The sequence below is a fragment of the Lepidochelys olivacea genome, assembly GCF_965140295.1.
Source record: "Lepidochelys olivacea isolate rLepOli2 genome assembly, chromosome: 17".
Taxonomy (NCBI): Eukaryota; Metazoa; Chordata; order Testudines; family Cheloniidae; genus Lepidochelys; species Lepidochelys olivacea.
In genome coordinates, this window is record NC_140427.1 from 20464983 (window position 1) to 20492856 (window position 27874).

A 27874-nucleotide genomic window follows, 5' to 3' on the forward strand; every position below is an offset into this window, starting at 1 on the left:
AACCCTTAATGGAAGTTTATTTGGCCCAGTTTTAAAATGAAACACTGTCTAAACTGTTTCTGGATGCTAGCCCATAGCTCTGATTGTTAAAACACGTTAGCCTAGCCAACAACAGTCTTAAAATAAAACGGAGGAGAAAATACCAAGCAGTATAAATGGCAGAGTGTTTAGACTAGCCTTCCTTTGTTTGAACTATAATAGTGCAGCAAGTTCATACTGGTAATAGGTCTATAGGAAGTTGTACACGCTGCCAGGGTTTGTCTTCTGTTCAGATACAGAACAGCCTGAGAAAAATATCTGTGTCCTTACCGGAAAGGAGAAGACACTGTGTAGTTTTTATTTATAAAAATACCCAAACTTTAAAACAGAACAGATGAAACCAGCACCGAGAGCGAATGGACGGGTTCAAATGATGGGCAGAAAGAACGGATTCCAATGGTGCCATCTTTTAGTGAGATCTCTGAATTCATTCCAGCTGGCACTGATAAAAATCAAAGTGGTTGCTATGGATCCTTAGAACCCACCTGTGAGGAACTCCAGGCATTTGATAGAGATGTGGATAGAAAAGCAAAGGATCTCAGCCTTTCTTCCACCTGCCTAGTTGCTGCTGTTCCCTTGTGTTCCTAGAGCACAGCAGTGTTGGGCCAGGTAGCTGCCTTGAGTTTTTAACGTGGGGCCACTAGCCTCTGTTTCCGGATACACTCCCAGATCCAGTCAGGAGAGACGCGCTTGGCTCCAAGGTTCTCATCAACATCCCCTATTACATGTGTTGCTGAGGCAGTGTCGAACTCTTGCACAAGGTCTCCATCATATGCCACAAAGTACCGGCGGATTTTGCTGAAGTCCTCCACGGAGGGCGGTAGGTACAGCTTCACCCCTGTAAATATGTCCAGCAGCATCTGCAAATTGTGGAGAAATAGAAAAAGATGGTGAGGAGAAATAAGATTGGGAAAGAGACTAGAGTGGTCTGGGTGCTTTACTAGATTAAGCGCTCTTTAGGCATGGACTCTCACTACATACAGCTCCCACCGCAAGGGGGCTGACAGAGGTCTCTGGGTTCTACTTGTGAAAGTAGAATGAATTATATTGAAATTATAATTCATTAAAGAAATGCTGCTTGAAGGGTTTGCTGAAGTATGGTTGTCAGGAAGAGAAACATCAAGGAGTGTGAGACAATGGGTCCTCAAACTAATTAACTTAGAGCTCCTACTGAGCTAGGAGATTGGTAAACATTAGTATGCAAATAAGATATGTATATATATTGTCAGTTTCTGCTTCCTTTTGTCTCCTATGTTAAATTGGCTTTCCCTTATCCGTTTAAATAAGTTAGCTTGAGCTTTTGCAGGAGGCTCACATATCTGGGTGCACTGGCAAAGCGCTTTGCTAATAAACAGAGTGGTCTGACAAATTCAGTGAGTCTTGAATCTGACTTTGACATACTGCAACACAAATAAGGATGCAGCTTATTTAATACAAGCTTTGGGAACAGACTCTCTTTCCTCCATGCTGAAAATGTTCAGTATAGTTTCAAATGGGACCTCCCAGCAGGAGGTGAACAGGGAGCACGCTGAGGAAGCAAGATGCCCCCCAAACTCAGATGGGTAGGAAGCGCAGGGCGTTACCTTCTGTGTTGCCACTGTGCAGTGTGAAAGCTACACATCTGTTCTGAGACACGTAGTGGTGGATTAGCAGGTGGTGCTGTAGGTAGGGGTTAATAGAGCCAACCCCTTACTCACTCTGCAGCAATGCCTGCTAAGAACCCAGCAGGACCCCCCCCAAGCAGACATTGTCAAACTGAACAAACGCCCTCCAGCTCCCCAATCTCAGTTCTTTGAAAGCATTCAGCAGGTTCCAAGCACAAGCCCCTCAAGTACAGAGTCCTGTGCGCTCAGAAGAGGGGGCTGCAAACCAAGAGGATCCTGTTCTAATCCCAGTTCTGAGGCTGTCTTACCATTGTAAATCCCTCACTCTTTGGGCTTCAGTTAATCCATCTGCACTGGGACCTCTCTCCCACAGACACACTCCTGTGAAAGTCAGATACTGCAGCTGAACTCTACGTCCATAGCTAAGTGCCTTACCAAGAGCTACAGGGACACGATTAGCCCCAATGGCTACCTCTCGCCGGCTGCTCTCGGGGCCCAGTGACCGAAACATGTCTGCTGCTGAGGCTACGTCTACCCTAGACACTTCAAAGCGCTGCCGCGGGAGCCCTCCAGCGGCCGCACTGTGAAGTGCGAGCGTGGTCGCGTGCGAGCGCTGGGAGAGAGCTCTCCCAGCGTTCCATCTCCACGAGGGGACCGGCTCCGAGTGCTGGGAGCGCTGTTTCTAGTGCTTGGAGCCTGGCCACATGAGCGCGTTGAAGCGCTCCAACTTGCTGCGCTCGGGGGGGTGATTTTTCACACCACTGAGCCAGCATGTTAGAGCGCTATAAAATGTAAGTGTAGCCAAGCCCGGAGATGCCCAGTGACTTTGGCAGTTGGTGTTTTTCAGTTTATCTAGTGCAGCATGGTAGCCCTGGGAGTTCGCACTTGCTATCCCCATCAGGAGTGTTCCAGCCGACACTAACCCAGGGACTGCTCCCACAGGTTTCCATGGACCTGGTCCCGCACCCCACCCCCAGCTCGTACAGAGCGAAGCAGAGGCGTTGCGCTCTCTCTCTCTCTCCATGCAAAGGCCACAAAGCTCAAACCTTCCACAAAGAGCTCAGCAGGGCCAGCACAGCCTGCTACAGGAGCCAATGCACTTGCTTGTTGAAGGATTTATTGCTGATTGGCACAGCAAAACCCAATTTTTCCAGCCCGTTCCTCATCTACTGTGTCACGTGAAAGCTCCTTGTCCTCACCTGCAAGTTCCTGATCAGCTCTGCCTGCGTCTCCTGTCGTACTGTCCCCACTGCCAGTCTGTCCAGGCATCTCATAGGTGGCTGTGCATTCCTCCACACCATGCTCTCCGCATGGAACACCTCCCCAGACTGATCCATGATGCGATCGCTCTCCTTCTGCAGACCCACCTGGCCTATGATTTCTACTGGCAGTCACCCAACTAATGGCTAGGGCTGAAGATCAGTTGATTTATTTTAAACCGCCAAACTCTACAATCTTTTCGGGGGCCTAGGCCATATAGCCATGTGACTTTATCCTCCCAATGATGAATCACTTACGTAAGCCGCACAAGTACACTCGTTAATGCAGAAACGGGAATGGCTCAGAGGCTTCATACTGCAGACACAAGGTGATCCCCAGCTGGGATCAGGACAGATACTTCCTCCCCTGTGCAACCCGACCGCTTCCACACACAGCACTGCACCAGCGACCAGGTGCAGTAACAGTAGCCGTGCCTTCCATCACAACATCTAGTCCAGCCCACTGCTGGAGTCAGGACAATGGGCACCGATGTGCTCTGGGTTGACAAGCCCTGTTATCTCAGCCACTCCGTACTCAGCGTGAAAGGAAGTGGGGGGAGGCAGAGGCTCAGCCGGAGGAGCTTGCTGCTACCATTTCTGCTTTTACATATCACCGAACTCAGACTGGCTTACAACGGATCCAGTGGTCAAATACTGAATCATCACTGCTTTGCCCAGGATGGAGGGCAGAGGCGGACTGAGAATGCACACTGCGTAACAGACAACCCCTGGAAGAGAGCTAGGCTCTTGAATGAGCCAACATGCCTGCTCACCGCATCTACGAGAAGCCACAGCCATTTCCTGCAAACCCCAGCTGCAGTGCAACACATCAGCGGGCTCTTTCGTGACAGAAAAATCTAGTCAGTTAGTTTCAGTCTTTAATGACTAGCTAACAGGCTTCTTTCTGAGAATGGCTGGGAAAGGCTCTAGCTCTTCTACATGCTGATCTGCTAGCACCTTCCTGGGTGCCCAGCTCACCTGCTGGTTCTCTCTCCAGGTCTGCTCTGCAACAACAAACAACAGCCCCTCTGAGGAGCAGTTCTGCTTGTTCCGAGTCTCCTTCCCAGCCGAGACTTGGGTCTGCATGTGCCTGGGGGTACGAGGCCCCAGCTCCCCTGGAGTAACTCACAGCACATTCCCATTGCTTCCTCCTGGCTCCCCCCCCCCCCACTGGCTTCTCCAAAAGACTGAATGTACCTCCTCCTAGCCTGAATGGACTGTTGGCTTGGCCCAGAGATTCGGTACGGTTCTGGCAGATCTTCTTCCACCGGGTGCAGTAGCCAAGAGCAGCCTGATGCTCAGGTTGAGGCAGGGAGGCTTAAAGCACCCACCTGCACATGCCAGGCCTCACGAACTGCAGCATAGCAACCCTTGTTTTTCAGACAGCCGGCTGCTGCCATGCCAGGGAATGTGTCCCAAAGCAACAGACTCCACTCTGCTGCTCCCTGGTGAGCCCACTGTACTGTGCGGAGAGCGAGCAGACCCCGCAATGCCGAGTTAGAGGACGTGCCTCCTTTCCCTCCCAATCTCTGGATCAACTGCACAGGGGGCAGCTCCGGAGCCCAGTCTCCCTGAGGTGGGGCTCTGGGTCTCCACAGCTCCTTGGGCTGGACGCAAGGCGGCAAAGCTGGAAGTGAACCAATGATGGCAGTGCCCCCACTTGGCAGTGGCATGCTCCAGGCCAACCCTTAGCCCTTTTCCCCAGGGCATGGCTGGCTATTGCTTGCTGCTGGGCCATGCTGAATTTGACCTGCTGGGAACAGCTGCTTTACTGCTCACCTGAGAATACTACTGCTGCTACCCAAGGTTCAGGGGAAGGTTACATCAGGCCAATAGACTCCAGTATGGTAGACACCTTAGCAGCCTAGCTGCCCCCTGCACAGCACATGGCCTCTGCTTCAGATTTGTTCTGAAACACTAATGCATTTAATGTTTTCCCTGTCTCTTAACTGCCCTGCAGCTCCCGCACTGCTCTGAAGCCAGCCCCACCCAGCCGTCCATACCTTCTTTCTGTTGTCATCCGGCTCAGCTGCTTTCCGTTTCTCCCCTCGCTTCTCCTCCGCCTTCTTTGCGGGAGATCTAACAACTGCTTTGCTGCCTGTCAACAGGAATGGCCTGGGTTAGTGCATTTTGCAGAGACAGGTGTGTTTTAAAGCAGGTTTGGATGCGCAGAGGGAGAGAGGAGAATAAGTTCCCTGCTCTAACCACTGTATCTGGGAGTGCTTTTATTATTGACCAGTGTGTCTCAATACTGGGCTGTAGGACCACATCAGCCTGGCTTCCACCTCCTCTCACTCCCAGTGGGCCTCAGAGCCCCAGCCACTCACTTTACACTGTGAATTGCCACGCCCAAACTGCAGGTGCTCACACCTTTGCACAGTGCAACTGACATGAACATTAGGTACATGGTGCTGCAACACATACACCAGTGTTAGCTGAAGGCAAACGAAAGCCCAGCCACCAAACCCAAATCCCCAGAGGCCCTTAGACTCTGTGGAGGGCACTCTCTTACCTTCTGGCTTCTTGGCTTTTGCAGGTGACTTGCTTGGGGGTGTCTTAGCAATTCTGTGGGGTGTGGAAGACCTAGAATTTCCCTCATTCTCGCCACTGCTGCTGGCTGTGGACCCCTCCTCCTCTGCTACAATATTGAAATCGGACTTCTCCTTGGAAAGCTGGTACAGCTCCTGTCCCGCAAGGAAAAATTCTGCCCGTTAGCCACAGTGGAATTCCCTGACATCAGACATGATATGCCCAGAGACACGAGACACAAGTGATAAGCCAGGCACTCCCTTGGGATCCTCCACCCTCTCCTAAATTCCTAGCAGCTGCTCCACACAAGACACCAGGAGAACATAAAGGGTCATGATTAAACACCGAAAGACAATGGTGAGGCTGAGAACAGAGCTGACCAACGGGTGACTAGTGAAGGCAACCAAGAACCCATTTCCATCAGTCAAGGAAGTGACAAGTACAAAGATGCAGTCATCATTAATCAGATTTATTATGGTAGTGCCTAAGCCAACCAAGAACAGGGCTCCACGGTGCTAGGCGCTGTACAAACAGAAGCACATGGTCCCTGTCCCGTACAGCGTACAATCTAAATAACCAAACCAATCCCAGAAGCAGTGCAAAAATGCAGCCTACCACCACGAACACCACTTCCGGCAAATGTCTTTGTACACACAATGCAATCTGAATTTGCCTGCAACTTTATGAAGGGGTTTCCCTTTGGATTGATGTCCTTACTATGCTGCACCTGGGAATATATTACAAGTCTCACCTTGAGTTGAGGGAGGTTGGTGGCCGTCTTCCAGTCTTTGTCATCTCGGATCCGGGTGCAGCGAGGGAAGCGGATGGAGATCCCATCTGCAGTGTGGGCTTCTGCTTTAGAGAACTCAGCACCTGTGATCTCCCACACAGGGGCTTTCTAGACCAAGAATATTGGAGATCCATCAGCAAGGAAGCCCTACATTATTTTCCTTTGTAATCCTCCATCTCATCTACTAACTGAATGCATGTCTGGCCCCCCCCCACTACAAGAGATCAGGCCAAACTGAGCTAAATACACACAAGTTAATTCATTGAGTGTTGCCATTAGATCTTCTGCCAAACACCTACAGACAGCCATATCTAGTAACTCTGTTGTATTTTCAATTATATGACCAGAAGCATCACAGACTGGGTTTACGTGTGTGTCAACTTCGAGATAATAAAATGTAACAGATATGCATGGCACTGAAGCGGTCTGCAAAATTATGGAGTGACAGTAGCAACTTCATATTTAAGGTTGCAATTCAATTTTCACCAGCCCTTTAACTTCGTGAAGCTCCTTTCTGCCTGAGAGTTCATGTGAGGTCCCTCGCCAGGATGGATTTGTTGGGAAAAGTGAGTTTGCTAAGATCAGGGGTTTCAGAGAAACAGGATTTTTCCAGAAGTAAACGAGTCCTCTAAAGCAATGGTTTTCAAACTTTTTTCCTGGGGACCCAGTTGAAGAAAATTGTTGAGGCCCACGACACAACGGAGCTGGGTCAGAGGGGTTTCGGGTGTGGGAGGGACTCTGGGTTGGGTCAGAGGATGGGGTGTGGGGGTGAGGGCTGCAGGGTGGGGCTGGGAATGAGAGGTTCAGGGTGTGGGAGGGGGCTCTGGGCTGGGGCAGGGGATTAGGGTGTGGGAGAGGGTCAGGGCTCTGGGCTGGGGGTGCAAGCTCTAGGGTGGGGCTGGGGATGAGGGGTTTGGGGTGCAGGAGGGGGCTCTGGGTTTGGGGGGAGTGAGGGCTGGGGCAGGGGACTGGGGCACAGGCTTACCTTGGGTGGCTCCCTGTCAGCGGTGGTGCTAAGGCAGGCTTCCTGCCTCTTCTGGCAGTGCAGACTCTGCTGCGTTCCAGAAGCGGCCAGCAGCAGGTCTGGCTCATAGGCGGAGGTGCGCAAGTGGCTCCACGCAGCTCTTGCCCACAGGAACTTGTCCCCCCACCCCCCCCTCAGCTCCCACTGGCCGGGAACTGGCCAATGGGAATGCAGAGCTGGTGCTCAGGGCAGGGGCAGTGCACAGAACCCCACGCGCCCCCCCCCCCCAGGAGCCGGACCTGCTGCTGGCTGCTTCCAGGGCATAGTGCGCTGTCGGAACAGGTAGGGACTAGCCTGCCTTAGCCGGACAGCACTGCCAACGGGACTTTTAATGGCCCGGTCAGCGGTGCTGACCAGAGCGACCTAGTGCCTGACTTTCCGCGACCCAGCACTGGGTCTCGACCTACAGTTTGAAAACCACTGATCTAAAGGTTTTTGTCAATTCTCTCTTAGCAGCTTGGGCTGGAAACCTCAATTTTAAAGTATTTTAATCTTAGATGAGGTTTGATGCACCGGAATATTTTTCCCAAGAAAGGCTGCAAATGCAACATTAAGAACTTGTGCTTCCTCTCAGTGCCCCACCACAAACTGCTCTGTAGCATAGAAAACCTCTACCTTGACTAAGAGATTAGTGCACTGCTGCGTGCCACCCCTGGAAAGCATGATCTGTCCATGGAAGCACTTGCCTTTGGGTCTGGAACAATGAAGTCTGGATAATAGATCTTGTTAATTTTCAGCCAGCTTGGAATTTTACTGGGATCCTAGAAGTCCAAGAGGACAGGATCAAACATAGGAAGGGTGATTATTACAACAACATGCCTGTTAAAATACGAACCTGCTCCAACAGCAAATATGTGTTAAAGGGACGTTAGCCCTTACCCTGGTTCTTGTCACGCAGACAGAAAGCAGAAGACCAGAAGTCCAAAGTGCAGACAGTGCGATGTTTATTGGGGTTAATCAGGCAAGCATATCCATAGCACTGCACACCGGCAGAGCCTTTATCCCAGTGTCCCCCCTTTCCCCTTCCTTAGGGGGCATAATTATAAAGGTCCCACCCCTTACAATTTATGGTCATATTCGGTTTTGAAGGGTCTTGGGGCTTCGGCACCACTTCTTTTGTATCCCATGGGAAGGCTACGGAGTGAGGTTGTGCTTTGGTCAGAGACAGGCATTTCTTTGGCCTTTTCGTGTTTCTTGTATCTTCCCCCCCCCGCCCCTCCCAACTGGTTACTTGACCTTATCTCAAGAGAGGAGTTTGAGGCAGAACTGTCCTTCAAGTGTGCGTTCGTATATTACACTCCCATTCTCCCAGCAACACTTTAGCTCTCTCTCTTGTTCCCCCCTAATCTGCTTGTGGGCAGATGCAAGTGTCTTTGTTTACACATTAGTAAGAATATAAAAATATCAAAAATCAAATGGGCACACAAGACCCAAAATTCTATCTCAGGCAAATATACAGGCCTGAATATGACATCATCATCACTAGCACTAAACACCTGGTAGATTAGCAACAGCTCATTGCATCTCCACACAAGGGATCTCTACCACTAAGAGCCCAAGGTACTCCCTCATGCCCCAAGAAAGCAGGTACTGGAGGCAGAGTATCCTTTAGATCTGCAGCAACCCCTCTCCTGATTTGGGAGAATTGGCTTCCATCTGTATGTGAACCAAATCATAGCCAGGTAAAATTAAGTGTTTCCCCGAACAGTTTAACTCGCTATAAACAGATTTTAGTCTATACAGATTTGCCAGGCAAAATGAATTCTCAACCTTCTAAAATACGAGGTAAATGCTCCAAGCCCAGTATTTGCAAACTTTCTACACCTAGATGAGATTTAAAGTGGCCTGAGATATTGGATTTCGGCATCAAAGGCACTTGCGTTTGAAAGTCAGGCCTTGGCATTTCTGAAGTAACACTCCCCTCTAGCGGCTAGTGAGGTAAAGCACAGCAAACCACACCAACTGCCATTTGCTGCTGCTCATCGGAATGTCTAGTAGCCTAAATGGGAATCGAATGGCGAGTAGCCTCCCACGCTGAGCTTGGATCCAAATATAAGATGTGCCCACCCAGGCACATGCCAGAGCCCCCCTCACCTTGCTGATCTTCACCATGTCCAGCTCCTTCTGCAGGCGAGCCAGGGTGGCATCATCGTGCCCACCCGCGCACTTTGTCACCGTGCACCATTTCTGGCTCTTGGGGTCATAGCAGCCCATGAGGAAAATGGACATCATCCCACCTGGAACAGGGAGCAGGGGTTTCAGCATCGGAGTGCCAGGAGGAGCCCACCACTTCACGGCACACAAAGAGCCATCAAGCTGAACAGTGGGTCCCAGTCTCTGTGAATCTTGGGACTTTAGGCTTGTGACCGGGATTCCAGCCAGGCAAACCCCAACCCACAAAGCTTAACAATGAGCATCTGTACATTGGGCCACAGTGCGCCAGCTGCCAACTCATTCAGCTCAGCGCACTCTAGCCCACAATGGAGCCGGGCTGCTAGCTGTATTATGGGTTACAGTACACCCACCCACACAGAGGAAGTGGCAGGCAATAGCTGGTACAGCCAAATCTTAGCCAAGGAACAGCACAGTAGCCTGGAAACCAACGAGCCAGAGATTTTTCTCCCACCTGAAGCATAGGCAAGTTATCGACTCACGTTAGTTCGAGGAGACACACCTTTACTGCCTTGTCCATAGAAAGCTCCCAGAACCACCAAGTCTGCCGTGTCAGCCATGGCACCTTCATTCAGATAGTCCTTTTTCACTTTTAGCCAGTGACGTTTACCAGGCTCGTACGTACTCTGCAAACAAGCAAGAACGCTGAATCAGAAAGAAGCCTATTCAGATTTCTGTGGGGAACCATTTAAAAAAGTGGCCCAGGACTTCTATTTGGCCACACTGTACTTGAGCTGTGTTTCCACGACTGGTCTTTGGACTGGGCTGGTCCCTGAGATCTCCCTGACACAACTTAGGAATGCAGCAAGTCAGTCCCTAGTATCCAAAAGGTTGAGAAACATTGTACTAGAGCACTTTGATACACCAGTTCATAAGGAAAGGTTTAGACTAAGGCTTCCAGTGTTCATGAAACCAGCACCTACCAAAATCCAGCATGACATGACACTTCAAACACAAGCTAATAATAAATAAGTGACACGTAATGTTTTCATCCATAGGTCTCAAATCACTTTCAAAGGGGATTAAAGTATCATCCACATTTTACAAAGGGGGAAACTGAGGCACAGGGAAATGTAGTGACATGCCTATTGTCACAGAGCCACAACTAGAACCCATGTTTCTAGACTCCCAGTTCAGTGCCCTAGCCACTGGACTACACTGCTACAGGAACATGAGCGCAATACAGCCCTGCTGCAGGGACATCAAACGCATTTAGAAAACCCAGGAGACCAGATGGCAAGAAAACAATATGCGAGTGCGGAAGGAATTAAGAAATGGTTTAGGTAAGAAGCAGTGTCAGTAATCTGGAGCTCAAATGAAATCGACTGTAAGGCATTCTCGGCATAGTTCAAAGGCTTTTATCTACCTAAGAGTAGAGTTCAAGGTAAGATTAGATTAAAACAATTTAACATTACATATGGTGAAATCTTATCCTGAGAAATTGTTACTCCAAGATTCCAGAGAAAGTCTAAGCAAGGAAAGACCGTGACCGTAAGCAGACTTGCCTTTATATCTTTCAGCACCAGTCCTTCCAGCCCCTCACGGATGACTCGAGTGATCATATCTGCCAGATCTGAAGCTTTCTGGAAGAGAAAGGAAACGGTTGTGTTAAGATTACCCTACCAGATGGGGCTATGTTCACGGACATTCCTGTGCCGACCATTACAGCTCTCAGGCAGGAGCAGAAATGCATAAAGAATACGAAGTGACTGCAAGGGAAATGAACAAGAAGCTGGTTTCAGCAGGTGATTTTCAGAGCGAACAGTCCCACTTTTGCTTTTCTCTACTGTCAGTCTGTGCATGCAATGACGACTGCCACCAATGTCTCCAAACACAAAGAACTGTCATTGACCTTACAGTAAATGTGGTTATTCTAGATGCGTCATCCAAATGGATTCCAATTCTGGTGCACACGACTCCACACATGCGAGAGCAGATTCTTTTGGCTGGCAGTGTCTTTTGGGGCTTTACCTAAGTCTTTGACATCCTTGTGCTCCTCACCTACGGGTATAAGACGGTGGAGCAGACCCAACTGTCCCTCAGTTCCTTCACCATACAGCATCCAGATGATATAAGACTCTATTGTAGAGGAAGAGGAGGAAGGCTGGTTGTGGAATCCATGTGGACTACAGAGTCACTGAGGTAAGTAACTGTTCTTTTGTCAAGTGATTGTCATATGGATTCCACTTCTGGTGACTAAAAGGCAGTAATCTCATTCAGGAGGTTGATATTAGGAGTCCTATTTAAATAATGACAGCAGGACAACTCTACCAAAGCAGGCATCAGACCTTGATGCCTCAGCGAAGCTATAGATAGTGCTGTGTGAAAGCATGGACGGACCTCCACCTGTTGAGACATCTCAGATCTAGAATCAGGTGCTAGCTTCCCTTCTTCTTGGGGATTAGATAACATCAGTAAAACCTCTTCCCTATGAGTTCCAAATGCACCTCCTTCCACTGCTCCAAGATTTCGAAGGAAATCCACTTTTTTAACAGTTGCAACAGGGAATGAGGTGGGAAGGAAGCAACTGAAATGGGATGGAATATCCCTTGTTATAATTTCTAAGAACCATTAATCCGAGTCCAGGTCTCCCAAAAATAAAAAAGATGGTTGCCAAAGGGGGAGAAAAAATGGGGCATAAATCTTGGAATGGTTCTGATTGGCTCTCAACGATGGTGACCAACTTGCTGTGAGGTAGAGACAGGGTGTGCAGTTGGGGAAAAAGAGGCACAGGGCCTCCTGTGCTGGAACCCGTTTGTCCCTCAGTGGCTCCGATGTCCTTTATGGCTTGTAGCAATAAGCAGAAGGTCACTGCTTCCTCCTAGGAGCTGGTGTGCAAATGCCCAGTGAGTGGCTCTTGAATCTTTCAAAGCATGCAGGGATTCATCAGTAAATCCATTGAACAGATCACAACCTTCAAATGGAAGGTCCCCAATCGTCATTTGGCCCCTCTCTTTCAGTATTTCCAAAGATTAGAGCCATGAAGCACCGCTCATGTTGATGGAAGGGGACACTGACCGAGCTGCTGTATCTGAAGCATCTAATGCAGCCAGTAATGATGTTTGGACTACTTAAGATCCCTCACTCACAATGGATTTCAGCTGCTCCCTATGTTCTTGCAGGAGCTTTTCTAACTATACTATTAACTAGCCTACGAAAAATTGCACAGTGCACAGAGTAAGCAGACACTACAAAGGTTCCATATTGCTGCCACAGATTGTAAGAAGTTAAAGAAATGATGAGCCCACTCCAACCTTTAGGCCCTCAAGCAGGAGAATGTGAGGGCATGTAGCGTGCAGGTGCAGCCCTAGCCACTGAAGGCCAAAAGAATCTGAGCACACCAGAAGCGGAATCCATGAGGACAATCACCAGGATAAAAATCACAACAATTGCAGAACTATACTGCTGCTCCATTAATCATGGGGCAGCAAAGTGCCCAGGTCATAGGCCAGAGAGATTACTATTTAAGATGCCTTTTTGCTAGCTGAAACTGAACTCACCGTGACATGCTTCATCTCAGAGAAGAGTATCCGGTTGGGGATTTCCACCATGTTATCATGGAGAAACTTTCGACGCTCACGCAGGGGCCTAAGGAACACAGTACACACACATCAACCAAGGAGAAGCAAAAGATCCCCATAGACACTAAGTACTAGTCACACGAACATTTAAACAGCACTTTGCAAATGCCTTCCTACATTTATTTCTACACATAGAAGTAGAAAGTTCCATTTTTAACAACTTGCACTTGTAGCACTGATAACGCACGGAGCTCAAAGTGCTTTGCCAATACTGAGCAAGCCTCACAACCCCTCTGTGAATTAGGCAGCCTTCATTACACACAATATATTCTGTATACATTATACAAATGAACTGTGGCACACGGGAGTGACATGCCAAAGCTCACAACAGGAGTAGTTAGTGGCAGAGTTCTGAACAGAACCAAGGAGTCCTGGCTTCTACTCTTTTGCTCTCAAATACTGACCACATTGTAAGCAATACTAAAAATTTAGAGTGTTTTATTTCCTTCCTAAAATTCTGGCTGGAAATCGGTGTCCTACATTCCATTTGCCAGTATGTCAGCCAGAATTTTGGGGAGGAAAATGTGCAGAGCTATCTTCAGACTAGGGTTGATATTTTCAAAAGTGCCCCACTTAAAAGCTCAAGTCCCATTTTCAAAAGGTACTTAGGTACTTAAGAGCCTAAATCCCATTGCCTTTCAGTGTGACTTAGGCTCCCAAATGCTTAAGTCAGTTTTAAAAATGGAACTTAGGTGCTTTAGAAAATGTTGCCCTAAACCTATTTCTCCATCCTGAACATCAATGAAGCTGTCGGTCAAACTCACCTGTCCATCAGGCTGGTGTCATTGAAATAGATGCAGTCAAACACAAACAAGCAGACATTGGCATCCTGGAAAGCAGCTTTCTGCAAAACAATTAAGATCAAAGAAATCAATCTGTTTGAGCATCAAAATTTATTATGCAAGCAAGAACACAGGAGAAATGTGACTATATGCAAAGTGCTCTCAAGCGTACAAAACACTAAACAGAAAAATATTTTCCCCTCTTTGATCTTTCATACTAAAATTGTATTTTGTAACAGTCATAAACATTCTTACAAAGCCTGATTTAAATTTACAGTGTCTCTTTACACATAAAATAGGAAAATAAAACATGTTAATAATTCCCAAGTGACCTGGTAGTAAAAGCTACATGATATTAATGGCTTAAAGCAACCCAAGTATAAGGAGTTACTGCTATGGGGAAAACCCAAACAAACCTTCCATTGATTTCAGATAAGCAGCTCCTCAGAAATCAGTAAAACAGTCCTAATTTAATTTTCAGTTTATGGCCCTGATCCTCACCCCAGTTTAACATAGGTCTGAACTTTAAAATCATGCTGATGTGGACCTAAAGCTCACGTCAGTATCATTTTGTCCTTTTCCACCTACTAAAGAATGTTGCAAGCAATCCTGAACACTCAATGGCAGAGAAGCCTGTAAGTGACTGATTTGTCCCTGAAAAAATTTTTCTTCCTTTTTTTAATATCCATCCTGGGTTGAAGTTTCCCAAACATCTCGGCCACCATTTGATCAGATGATCTTCTGATAATCTGGTGCACTATGTCTCAGCTGAAACTTCTAATTTACACTATCACATCCTTGGGCCAGGGGCCAGATCTTCCTCTAATGTTCTGTTCAGCACTGGACAGGTGAATGGCCTTAAGTGATAATGAACTGCATGATAAAAATGTTTAAGGTGACAGACTAATCACGTCTAAACCACCAGCTTTAACCTTCAGACCACAGAAGCAACACATGGCAAGTGCCCACTTTGGTACCTTATGCACTCCAAGGGTCCCGAAGGGTAGCGGTTTGCCTGCTTTGTTGTCAATCAGAAGAACTTCCGCATCCAGGATCATACTATTTCCACCAGGGAACGCCTGGGGGATGAAGTCCTTAAAATGGGCTACCTGAAAAAGCACATAGCAATGACTTACTTTCCTTACACTCTCTAAGTCTGCCTAGGGGTCTGTCTCACTCCTTTAGCAAAGATGGGGGCCCCCCACCCTTCATGAAGTCCTGGGAGGAAAGCAAACAGCAATATACACAATGTTTTCCACTCAGAATGCAATGTGCTTGGCTGGACAGCTTCTCATTACCCCAGCAGCAAGCGATCGTACACTGGAGAGATACATAAGCCACAGCTAACTGAACCAGAGCTTTAAACACATGGGAACATACCGGCAGTAACCTGCAGGAGGAGCAAGTTCCCCCTTTCAACTTTGTGTAGCAGATAAGGCTGTAGTATTAAACACAATGCCATTCACAAACCCCACCACATCCTACTGCAACTAACCCACGCCATGTTGGCAGCCAAAGCATCCCTGACAATGAGAGGTGTAGGCAAGAGATGGGGTAGGTACAAAGGAGGGGCAGAACCATATTCCTGCAGACTTTCCCGGGCCGGGAGAGGGAGTTATGGAGAAACATGGAAAGGAGAGGTAGGAAGCAGGTTTGTATATAGGACATGAATTCTAGAAGATTGAGAGTGAGTTCAGACTCAGACTTTCAGAACAAGGTACAACAAGTCTGAGCCTCTCCATGTGCCTCACAGTAAGAATCAGTTCTCTTGCATGCCATAAATACACCCCCTAATGGAAATCTTACCAAGTGCCCAGCATCATTCACCTGCCTTCACGCACGGTGTCTTTGAATCAACCTCTGAACGGGTGGTGTCAAAATGACCCTCAACCCTCAGTTCCCAGCAGTTCCTGGGCATTTCCCACAAATTACAGGATTAGAAAACACATTTTATAGTGATAGACTTAAAGAGCTCAATATATTTATCATAACAAGGGTTAAGGGGTGACTTGATCACAGCCTACAAGTATCTACATAGGGAACAAATATTTAATAACGTGCTCTTCAATCTAGCAGAGAAAGGTATAACATGATCCAATGGCTGGAAATTGAAGCTAGAGAAATTCAGACTGGAAATACGGCATGAATTTAGAATGATGAGAGTAATTAATCATTGGAACAATTTACTGAGGATAGTGGTGGATTCTCCATCAGACAATTTTTAAATCTACATGGGATATTTTTCTGAAAGATCTGCTGTAGGAATTATTTTGGGGAAGTTCTCTGACCTGTGTTGTACAGAAGGACAGACTAGATGATCACAACTGTCCCTTCTGGCCTGGACTCAGGTCTCAAACATCCATACTGCACTATACAGACCTTTTGACTGGGATGGGCAGCTTGAGCTGTATCCAAACTGCAAAAATCACAGGGCTTGCACCCAAGGACTCAGGCTGTGACCCAACCCCCTAGAAGGTTCCTAAGGACCCAGGTCCTGAGTGCTTGCTGATCCAAGTCAGGCTGATTTGTGTGTGGAAGAAAGCAAGGCTTAGGCTCAAACCTGAGTCAGAGCCCAGGCTTACTGTGCAGTGTAGATATACCCCAAGAGGTTAACAATGAATTCTGCCCACAATGTTGAATGCAGCTTTTAAAATTCATATTTAATATGGTACACAATGGTCTGCAACAGACACTGGGCTTCTTGGCTCCAGGAACTGCTGGGAAATTCACAGTTTATCACACAAGCCTGGAGAGGAGAAAAGCAAACAGAAGACAAATTACAAAAGGGAGCTTAGGACTCTGCTTACTTTGTGAGGGAGGACAGGTTTGAGGCTTCGGCTGAAGTAGCTGAAGTGATCTCCATTCTTGTGGACCTGGACTCGCTCCCCATCGTATTTGATCTCTGCATACATCCCATTGGGGCACTTCTTCATGGCGTATTCAATTGATTTGCAGGCTTCAGCCTTACAGAAGACAGGAAAGAAGAATCCCATGAAAACTTCACTTGTGGAAGTAGTGACTGGAATTACTTTTAACTAGCTTCTACAAAACTTCCCAAAGAAAAGCCAGAACAAACAGGAGAGAGCCAGAGAGATTTTTGCTTGTGTGACATCACTACAATACTTATACAACACACTTAGTACATGGAAGAGCAGTTTAAAGCCACGTATTATATCAGTGCCTCACACCCCATCACCCCAATCTTGCACAACCATTTATGCTTCTGTTGATTCTTAAAGGTCAGGATATCTCAGGACAGTTTGTATGAGGATCCTCATCTCTGCCTCCTATGTAGGGTACTGAGGAAATCCATATTACCAGCATGGGCTGAACAGGGGTCATCAGTGAGGCCTGGACGCTGAGGGTTCGCTTCAAACCTGGCAACTTGTCAGCCTCCTGCTGGTTCCTCAGCACTCGCTCCACCACATTCTGGAGATTGCGGGAGGCTTTGAATGCCTCATAAGCATTAGGATCTAAAGCATCCAACCTTTAAACAATTAAGGGGGAAAAAAAGAAAGTCACTCTCTCAAGCCAAGCCTTCTACAGACAGTTAAGGAGGTTGCTGCCTGCTACCGTTTCTACTTCTCAGACAGTAAATGTGGAACTCACACATGCTTTGCACCAGCATTCATTTTCAGATCATGCTTTATTAGCCTGATGATGCATTTCAGGTCATTCCCTGTGCACCTAAAATGAAAAGAGGATTCAATCAGAAGATGTTCATCTGACCTACTCCTTCCCTTGATAATAGGGAAAGGAATCTGCTCCAAACCTCAGTACCATGGGGTAAACACTGCAGCAGAATGAGAGCATGACTACACAGAAGCAGAAGTTAAAGATGGGGACCCCCTCTGAAATTTGAGTCCCATAGAGTTTTTAGCTTATACAGTGTCACTACAATAGCAGTTATATAACACAAGGTGGGCCTCTCTGCAGAAGAGCAGCTTAAAGCCATGCCACCAGTCACTGCAACGTACTTTTTACGGCTCTGAATGACTGAGGAAATTGAGCTCCCATCACTTTCCCTGGAAAGCGAGGTGTATAATCGATCTCACTGTTACATGTGTGTTATACAAATCACAAGACAGATGGCACAGCTGCATTTCAGCAATATCACCACTGTCTAGGTAGGAGGTATGCCCACTGTCTGCTGAAGTTAGAGCAGCTACAAGCCACACACTCAGCAGGTCACAGTACGGAAATCAGGGTGTCTGGTATTGATTGAAACACTCACTCAGCTCCCAACAATCTATGCAAGTAATCAAAAGAAATGCACTCAGGAGATGGCTTGCCAGTGATCTAAATTTTAAGATAAGGCTCTAAAACTCTCCAGAACCATAGAAAGAATGAGAAGGACTTGTGGCACCTTAGAGACTAACACATTTATTTGAGCATAAGCTTTTGTGGGCTAAAACCCACTTCATCATTCAAATCCCAGCAGGGTCAAAACCTTTCATCCTTCAGCAGCAAACTAAGTTCCATGCAATTTACTGCATGTGGTGGTGAGGGGGCTTTTAGAAGAGACCTTGTGTGAAATGTCTAAATATTAAAGATGCCATAGGATTTTACACAGGGATTTGCCCTTTTCTCACTGTTGCACAATGGGTTATTTAGCTGATACAACCATCTCTCGGAGGAGGGCTATCCAGTGCTGTTTTACATAGCATCATTGCAAACTGCTTTGCAAATTATATGCATAGGAGGTCAGAGGAGAGACTTCTTTGTATCAACCTTCTAGACCAGCGTTTTTCAAACTGGAGTCTGTGAGGGTATTCTAGTGGGTCCGCCAGCCCCGCTGATCAACTCCTCCCCCTCCCTCCCTCAACTCCTCTCCATCCTTCTCAGTGCCTCCTGCACACTGGGGAACAGCTGTTCAGCGGCATGCAGGACGCACTGGGAGAGAGGGGGAGAGGTTGGAGGGGGAGGAGTTGATTGGCGGGGCCGATGGACCCCTGGAGTATCCTCAGTTCCCCGGTGTGCAGGAGGCACTAGGATGGATGGGGTGGAGTGGGGATGGGGTGTGCTTGGGGGAGGGGGCGGAAAGAGGCAGGGAAGAGGAGGGGCAGGAGTGGGGCCCTGGGGAAGGGGTGGAGTGAGGTCAGGGCCTGGGGCTGAGTGGGGAGCTTGAGGGTCCGTGAAAATTTTTAAATCAAAATGGGGGCCCTCAGGTTGCTAAAGTTTGAGAACTGCTATTCTAGATGTTGAGCATTAGTGTCATCTCAGTGGGATCTTGGCCCTGGCACCCAAGTAAATGGCAGAGCTGAAAATTTTACTGACTTCCTCTACCCCTAACTCAGTTAAAGGATGATTCTCTCAAGTCGATATTTTCCAGTGAGGGACAAAAGAGACCAACTCCTATACAAATTAAAGGAGAGTTACCAAAAAGATTGAGAACATGTCGAATCTGGGAAAATGGAAAAACCCAAGAAGGTCTCGCTGCAAACTCCAAGGAATTCATTCTTTTGGCAATAAGTAGCAGTAGAATAAGAGCTTATTTGCAAAAACCAAGAAACAAGCACTTGACACACAGTCATTAGGAAAAGCAAACAGGAAGCTGGCGGAAGTGGAGCTCTTATCACACATCAGTTGAGAAAAAAACTGATGGTGGCAACAGTTCAGTCTCATTGACTGAAAGATTAAACACGGACGTCTGCGCTCTGTAACACTCCTATCCACGTCAGCTGAATTAAGTATGGACGGAATGAAGTATCAAATACCTGACTTTAGATAGATGAGTGATACCGAGTCTGTGTGGCATGGTAAATATCAGGGTCCAGATTTTTAAAAGTGATTTTGGGTGTCCAACGTGAGATGCTTTCAAGCCATCTGATATTCAGAAAGTGTTGCTGGGCACTGCAAATCAGGCCCCTTTAAGGTATCTCAAAAGCTAAATACCCAAAAATGGAGGCACTAAAAATAATTCGCCACACTGGAACATCTTGGCTCACGTTTTTATCATTATTCAAGTCCGGAAGGATCAATTCAAAACCCTTACGATGCTCAAAGAACAAAAATGTATGAGATTTTACACTCTTACAGGCCGCAAAATATATGGCTTGAAGAACTTCGCAGGGTCCTTCAAATTTAATCCCCTACAGTAATTCTATTTCTTCATATACAGAAGTTGTAGAAAGATCATTAACAACTTCATTTTGAAATGTAACAAATTAATGTAAATTAAAAATACGGTAACGGGTCCATAGCCTGACACTTATATGGTGACTGAGCAAGACATGCCCAGGTTCTATACGGTTTCTTCCCTCACAGTGGCTGAAAACAGCAGCTTTACATGCAGGTTGGATCGGAAGTTTCTCTATTAACCTTTTGCTTAGTGCTGGTGCTAGATACCGACTCGATAGCCAAGACTGAAATTCTTTACACAGCGCATGAGCAAAAGCAACATGCTCTCCACGCTGATCAGTACTCAAATGAGATTTAACTCTGCCACTGAAGGACCCTTTATAGATGCGAATAGCAAGTTCAGTCTGTATGGCCTTTTCAGTCAGTAACAATTGTGGTTATAGTTTTTAAGGTGCACACTTATCCACTAGGAACTGCACTGAGACAGACATTTCACACAGACTGCCAAAAAGCCAGAGTGCAAAGACTACCAATCTGGGCCGGATTCAAACCAGTTATCTAAATGTAAGAGACAGATCCTTATCCCCCTTAAAAAAACAACCAGAACCACCCACTGGTTTGTGCTTATGGCCTCAGAGTTAGACTTAACCCGTGTCTCACCCTACCTGCTAGCCATATCCTGCAGCACACTTTGCTGGTCATCCTCCTTGGAAAGCTTTGAAAGTTGAGTGAGGAACTCATCCACTTCCTGGATGGTAAGGAGACTTTTGGCAGCAGGAGGGCAGGACTTGCTCTCTTCAAAAAAGATGCGCACCGTTTCGGAAACATCTCCCTGTCTCCAAAACAAACAAAACCAGGGTGTTTATCAAACCTTTGGCAGGAGACTAAGGCAAAAGGGATGGGGCACTGGAGATGAAGTATGGGTCAATAACTAGATCTTTAGTAGGAGGGGAAAAAGGGAGTCTGATGCCAGACCTCTATGAATGGGTCACAACCAAAGAGCGAGGAAGGGCAACAATGATGCAGCACTGGGATTGTCTTCCCAGCCATTTCTTTTTTAAGTGGTATATGCAAGACACAGACCCTGTGTCCTGCTGTCATCATATTTTCCACCACTGCAATATTTGGTGCCTTTAATTTCCTCACCATGAATCCAATCTTGTAGAGTTTATGTGCCATGAACTCTTGCTGAGTTCACTGGAGGCTAATACACTCTAAGCCTACAGAAGTGGACCCATCATCATCGTTTGGATTACAATTTTGCTTTTATTTTAAAGTAAATCCTTGCAAAACAATCAGTTAAATGGGAATAAGCCAGACAAAACAAGAACCTCTAGGGTAGCTGTGGCAAAGATTTCAGTGCATCAAGTGCAACCAGAGTATTGTTCAGAACTTTTGCATTACTACACCTTTAGTCCTGGATGCTGCGGGTTAACTGATGCGCAGCATAACACTAGCCTGCGTTCTGTTGGAATACCATTATATAAAAGGTCCAGTTTGTGGGAAGCTTCATGATGAAAAAGAATCACCAACTGCAGCTCTGAAAACTTATAATCCTTTCAAGTGAAGGAAAATTTGCATGGTTTCAGTATCAAGAGGCTGAACAGTGAGATGAAATGAACTTGCAGTCTCCATCCTTTTACTGACCTGCTCCAGGTCTCGGACCATCTCCTCCTGGCTGCAGTTGAAAATCCTGCTGAATAGCTTGACAATCTGCTTGTCGTTCAAGTTGTAAACACTTTTAATGACACCTGGTAATAGCAGCTTAATAGTCAGGTAGAGGTCACCATGGAAGCCATCTGGAAAAAGGCAGGTGCATCATTAGAAACTACCAGACATTGGTCTCAGCAACAGGCTCTAGATTCACGTACACAGGGGCCATCAGGTAAGTACTAACTCTAAAAGACAGCAACACAACCATGGCCCACCATGTGTTGCCCTATGGGGTACTACTCTACATTCAAGGGCACCTCCCAGTTGGTCCTCCATAGCTAATTCCGATACTGCAAATTTAGCACCAGCTACAAAAATTTCTCCTGATCCCGCCACGGGACCCAGTCTTATTGAACTTATTATCTAGATAACAGACAAGAACAAGGCAGTCCACACTGTAGGCACTGTCCACATCACAACAGACACAAAAGTGGTGCAGCGCATAACTCTGAGAATCACATCTTACCCATGGACTTGACTGTCCTTTGTCCCCATCCCTGACAAAGCTGGGTGGCCTTTGCTGTTCATTATTTTCAGATGCCCTCCCAACACAGAAAAATGCCAAGCAGGAGTCACACATACCTCCCGCAGTTCCTTTTTGCAAGAAGTCCTGAATGATCTGCGTTTTCACGTTATAGCTGGGCTTCTCGGCAACCATGGCGCACAACTTTCTGAACTCCCGCAGCAAGCAATCCTTGTGCTTTGGGTCACACTTCTTTGCAGAGAGGCTAGACTTGTGGGAAGAGCTTTCAGGGGCTTCATCAGAGTTGCCCGGTTTAGCTGTACAAAAGGAGACACAGCATGTATTTAACTTTTAATAAGTAGGTTGGGAGGATACGGTACAAACTTTGAAGATGAGGGTCACTACTGTCCAGGCAAACGAAAAGCAAGAACAATCCCTACAAGCTGTCAAAGCTTCAGATGTGAGTAGCGAAGCGCACATCAATGAGATTTGTAAAATCATGATTGAAAATCTGAACGTGCATTTTTAACAAAATATTCAACTACTTTAGTATGTACCTTGCACTCAGAGCACGTGAGAATTTTCTGCAGTTTATGAAATAAAGTTAAAATCGCAATGAAAAATCATCACGCTGACGGATAATTTCATTTTATTCTCACTTTATAGGCAATTCTCCACTCCAGCATCAGGTTTCCCCAATACTCTCACAGCAAAAGGCAACCTTCAGTGGAAGAAAAAGGCTTGACAAAGCTGCTGGCTCCCTTAGAATCCCTCCCAAACCATTTTTCATTTCTTCCCACTCAACTTCCAGAGGCAAATGCCAAGATGGAGCCCATCCCATGAGTCACAAACCGGATCTGGACACCTGATGTACAATACGACCAGTTCATCCAAATAAAATCAGGGGACTTGGAATTTGTTTTAACTAATTTGGAATTTGTTTTACTATGCAAGAGGTGAGGGGGCACAATCTAATTTCCAGTTGCATATTGATAAACTAGGTTCTACTGTAATTACTTTGGGTACCTGGTGAGCATCTGTTTGTCTTGATGTTACAGAGACAAGAGGATAAATACCTTAGCAATAACTTAGTTAACTAAACCCAAGCCTCTTTACTGCTCACAAGGTTCAGGAACTAACCAGCAAATGCTCAACTTATTGCAGAAGCTTTCAGTTAACAGGATACTACTCCACTTGGGAGGGATTAAAAGATCTGCATAGCTTCTGGACAGTTATATTCTGAAAACCATGAGAAATTTATTTCTACACTTGCCAACTCTGTGGTTTCCCTTCCCTCACCCACAAGAAAGATGGATGCTCAATTTCTTAGAACTAAACTGGACAAAACTAGAAAATAGCATAAGAGAGAATCCTACATGGGCAAGAAAGACTGGGTGAAGTAATGGAGTCTTTCCATCTCTAGCTTCCGTTATACAATTCTGAGCACGATGAAATAACTTACAAAACCAGAGTTTGTCCAATACAATAAAACACGTTTACTGAATTTTCATTAGACATGAAGTTTTTTCCAGTGGAACCAAGGCAAAGAACGGCTATGCCCACATTTCTGAATTCACAATTCTGAGGGAAAGTGATTTTATTTTAACAAGTTTCACTAAATATTAAAAAAAATCCCAGATTGTGCTACCTGATTTATTTCAACCTTTCTTCCTGTAGAAAAAGGTGCAGTTTCCAAATCTCAAAGGCTCTTCAAAGAACCAGCCAGGTAGCCAGTGTAAGTCACAAAATAAAAATGCTCTCCACTTCAGTTATAGGTTTCAAAATCACTGTTCATGAATACAATTGAGTCCAGATCCTCCTCCCCTAATGTCAGTCAGAGCTTTTCCACTGACAGGTACGGGTCCTTCTGATTACCGATATCTGGAGTCAACATTCCATCTAGACCAGTGGTTTCAACCTGTGGTCCACGGGCTCCTGGGGGTCCGCAGACTGTGTCTAAGATTTCCAAAGGGGGCTGCATTTTTTAGGGGCTCGCAAACGAAAAAGATTGAAAACCACTGATCTAGACATATAAATGCAGTTCTGCAGTCTTACTCTTTCTGGGCAGAAGATTTGGTAGATTTTATCCCTTTTGTACACATCACCAAAATAATGCAAACATCAGTTCTTTTATGACTGACATCTTAGAAAACACTTAACTTTGTCTACACAAAGTAAATAAAATATGAAGTTTTGTTAGCATTAAATCATTTCTTATTCATTAGATATAAACTACTGAGGTCTGACTCAAATTGAAACTCCACCGCTAATGCTAATATTATAAGAGGAATAAAGGTTCCCCCAGCATCAGCATAATAATTCCCACCTGTGAAGCCAGAGAATTTCTTTGGTGATGGATTGGGGGTAGCTAGCAGCTCCTTCTTGGGACTGGTTATCTGTCCACTGGGGGAGAGCTTCGCCTGGATAGTCGCCTTTTTCTTAGGTGTGTTCGCAGCCTTGGAACTGGCCTCTGTAGAACATAGTAAGAGGTAAAGCATCGGGTCAAAGCAACCCATAATCCCCAACAACAAAATCAGGTAAGTAATTCACAATACTTTGCAATGAGCAACTTGTGTGAGAACTTACAAACAATTAACCCACAAAACACATTGAGGGAGGGGATAGGTAAATATTTTACAAATAAGAAAACTAAGAGTGGTTAAGTGATATGACAAAGCTCAAACAGCAAGATAGAGCTAGCTGGGAATGGTAGCCAAGATTTGAGGCTCCAGTGTCTTGCTATCACCATTAGACAACAGTGCTTCTCTCCTCCACTCTTTTAGTGCTTGAATTCGGAGAATAGGTCTTCCCTGCAGAGTTAACTCAGGCACTTGTTTAGATGTTGCCTCTAACCCCTCTGATCCCCACATAAAAACCTTACATGGAGTTTAGGGATGCTTTAAACCTGGGTTAACTGGCCCATCTGGGGAGGGATAGGCTAGAGCCTGGGTGCCACTTTCACTCAGGCTGATAATCCTCCCATTTTTCAGTGAGGATGTAGGCTAAACTACTTGGGGCAGGGACCCTCTTTTTGTTCTGTGTTTGGACAGTGCCTAACACAATGGGGGCCTAGTCCATGAATGTGGCGCCATGGTAATACAAATAATAATAAATAGCTCGAATGCCAATAGTCCTCCAATGCCTTCCCACAGTTCCCCTCAACTGCCCCCTAGGACAGACAAGTTCTCTCAACTCACTGGGAAAGAATCAGAGCACCTCAGCTCACTGCAGTTCAAAGATAAATTCATGGAGGATAGGTCCATCAATGGCTATTAGCCAGGATGGGCAGGAATGGTGTCCCTAAGCCTCTGTTTGCCAGAAGCTGGGAATGAGCGACAGGGGATGGATCACTTGTGATTATCTGTTCTGTTCATTCCCTCTTGGGCACCTGGCACTGGCCACTGTTGGAAGACAGGATACTGGACTAGATGGACCTTTGGTCTGACCCAGTAGGGCCATTCTTATGAACCACGGGATATGTTCCCAGACGTTCTAGTGACACACAAGTGAGGGTGCAGCATCAATGAGGACACAATAACTCAGGTATGCTTTGTGGTATGGCTGCTCACACTAGGCTAACCCAGATAATCACCCAAGTTAACTCTGCCATGAAGACATACCCTGAGTATCATGGAGCAATGAGGAAGGATCCACTCCAAAGCCTTAGTTGCCAACCTCTTTGGAAAAAAATTAAGTTTTGATTCTTAGATGGTTTCTAAGGTAGCCAGGGTCTGTAACAACTGCAGAAGCAATGCACTCAGCCCCAGTGGAATGATACAAGGCTCCTCCTCTTCCAACAGTGACCACTGTCAACTGATTAAACAACTAAATGGTATGACTGACTGCAAAAGGTGAAAAGCTTTTCAAGGAAATGGCTTAAAGATGAGAAATTTGTGAAGGGAAGTCCTCAATACAGACTGGGAACAGAAAAAAAAATTACGACTCAGTGGAATAACTGGTGTTGTAGAAAACAAAAGCATAGAAGCAGTACTGATGTTTTAAAAAGCAAAAGCAAATGCAAATACGACCAACTTCAGTGCAAGCAGGCCATTTTTAGGACAAATTAAGTATATGGTAAAGGCAATTGCAATAAGGTGACAGCAACTGTAAAAGGCTTGTGGAATTACAGCATACAACACTAGCCTCCAATCTTTCTTGAGCAAGTAGATTAATTTAACCAAAGAATTTAGCTACACTTGCTAGCACCTGACACCTCCCATTCACCTGTACATGAGGGAATTGGAGCAACTTGGGCTTTTCCAAATCCACGTCATGATTTCACAGCTCTCAATCTCCAGGATGAATTACAGCACCACTGAATGGAAAGTGGCCCATCCTGGAGACTCATTATAATGCAGAGGAAGAGCCAGCTGCACTAGTCACAAAGAACTGCAATGCCATTTACTGGTCCAGATACTCTTGGGTAGGAATCACTGACATACAGCATTGCCTAATATTACCGATTATTAAGGCCCCAGACAAGGGCACAGAGGCTCTCCCTCAAGCATCTCACCTGAGATATACTGGTTTATCATATCTTTCTCCGGGTCCTGGAGCTCTTCCCAACCCTCCAAGTCTGTGATGTCTTCAATCTTCTTTGTTGTGGCCCGAGCCCTCTCTAGCTTCTCAAAAATGCACTTCACATGGTACCACTCCTTCATCTCCCCGCCCGACTCTGTGAAGGGGTTGGGGACCACCTTCCCAATGCGCACCATCCCCTTCAAGATCTTCTCCTTACATTTCTTGCAGCCGGCTGTGCCGCGCTTGGCATAGTCCACGCAGTACCTCTGTTCCGCCATCTCATCAGGGACCGTGCAGACCCTTCGATGCCAAACATGCAAAGCTGAGGGCACAGCAAAGTCTTCAGCACAAGCTCCCTGGTTTCTGCCGGCAGAAAGGAGAGACTTATTTCTTACCAGCAATCGGAACCAAGGAAACGGGCCGGCCACCAGGAGACGCAGAAGGCAACTTTCAAATCTCAGCAGAAAAGCCTGTCTCTGGGGCAGGCAAAGTCCTTCCCTTCTGCTGAGCGTCCTGGCAGTCTGTAAGAAGAGGCTCTTGAAAACGGCCGGCATACAGCCCCCTCGACGCCACACTGAGCCAGAGAAAAAGGGGAACAAATCAAGGCGCCTTCCTAAGCCTCTGAGCAGCGTAAGCTGCCCCCCGAGTATCGCCCCAAGGGCTTTCCCTGGGCTGAACCCGGAGAGAGACACGGGAACGGGCCAGGTGCAGGCCACCGGGTCGCGGCGGTTTCAACACCGGCCGTCCCGGGCCAGGGGAGCGGGGGGGGGGGGGCAAGACAAGGCCGCCGCCGGGGGGAGCGGCCCTCGCCCGTGCCCGGCTTGGGACGCCCTGGGCCGGGGTTTGCAGCAGCAGAGGCGGCGGGCGGGGCGGGGCGGGGGGGGAGGGCCCGGGAGCGACTCGGCGGCCGAGCCGGGGACGCCGCGGCCCCGGGAGGAGACGGGCCGGGCCCCGCCGCGCCGCAGGCACCTGGTTCCGGCAGCCGCGGGCAGGAGCGTCCGGGGACTGACCGGCCCAGCCCCCTCGGCCCGCGCCGCCGCCCCCGCGTCGCCTTCAAATCCGGGACTCGCGGCCACGCAGGGCGGGCATCGCGCATGCGCGCGGGCCCGCGAGCACGGGCGGCTGGGGCGGGACGGGCGTGGGGCCCCGCCGGCTGACCCCGCCCTCTGCAAGTGGCCACGCCCCTCGGTACTGACTCCGCCCCCAGCGGTGGCCGCGTTTCTCTCGCGGGAGCTTCGCCCCCCTCAGGCACAGACCCTCGGTCCTCAGTAGGGTTGCCAAGCCTCCAGGATTATCCGGGAGTCTCCGGGAGTTAA

At 47.2% G+C, this 27874-nt stretch overlaps 1 protein-coding gene across 2 annotated transcripts; it reads right to left on the reverse strand.

Annotated features, from left to right (window-relative positions):
• Positions 1 to 27693, reverse strand: LIG3 (DNA ligase 3). 2 transcript variants are annotated; one of them, XM_084650822.1, is made up of 20 exons: positions 27528 to 27693; positions 26551 to 27132; positions 24364 to 24507; positions 22157 to 22354; positions 21509 to 21660; positions 20527 to 20693; positions 17390 to 17467; positions 17099 to 17267; positions 16588 to 16743; positions 14758 to 14889; positions 13763 to 13842; positions 12918 to 13005; positions 10923 to 11000; positions 9920 to 10043; positions 9340 to 9482; positions 7932 to 8006; positions 6183 to 6329; positions 5415 to 5586; positions 4906 to 5000; positions 1 to 899 (listed from the first exon to the last, which is right to left on the reverse strand). In XM_084650822.1, the coding sequence occupies exons 1-20, from the start codon at positions 27652 to 27654 to the stop codon at positions 666 to 668; spliced, it is 3141 nt and encodes a 1046-aa protein (XP_084506948.1). In that variant the 5' UTR covers positions 27655 to 27693; the 3' UTR covers positions 1 to 665. The 2 variants fall into 2 exon arrangements, with proteins under 2 accessions (XP_084506948.1, XP_084506949.1); XM_084650823.1 differs by having other exon boundaries at positions 26551 to 26921; positions 27528 to 27650.
• Between the last annotated feature and the right edge of the window lie 181 nt (positions 27694 to 27874).

Excerpts from the sequence above, each read along its gene's own strand:
- LIG3 (XM_084650822.1), bottom strand. The coding sequence starts at position 27,654 with ATGCGCGATGCCCGCCCTGCGTGGCCGCGAGTCCCGGATTTGAAGGCG. Across the intron at positions 16,744-17,098 it reads CCCCTGTTCAGCCCATGCTG|GCTGAAGCCTGCAAATCAAT; the intron begins GTAATATGGATT and ends GTCTTCTGTAAG. Across the intron at positions 6,330-7,931 it reads TCATTGTTCCAGACCCAAAG|AAAGCCCCTGTGTGGGAGAT; the intron begins GCAAGTGCTTCC and ends TTCTTGGTCTAG.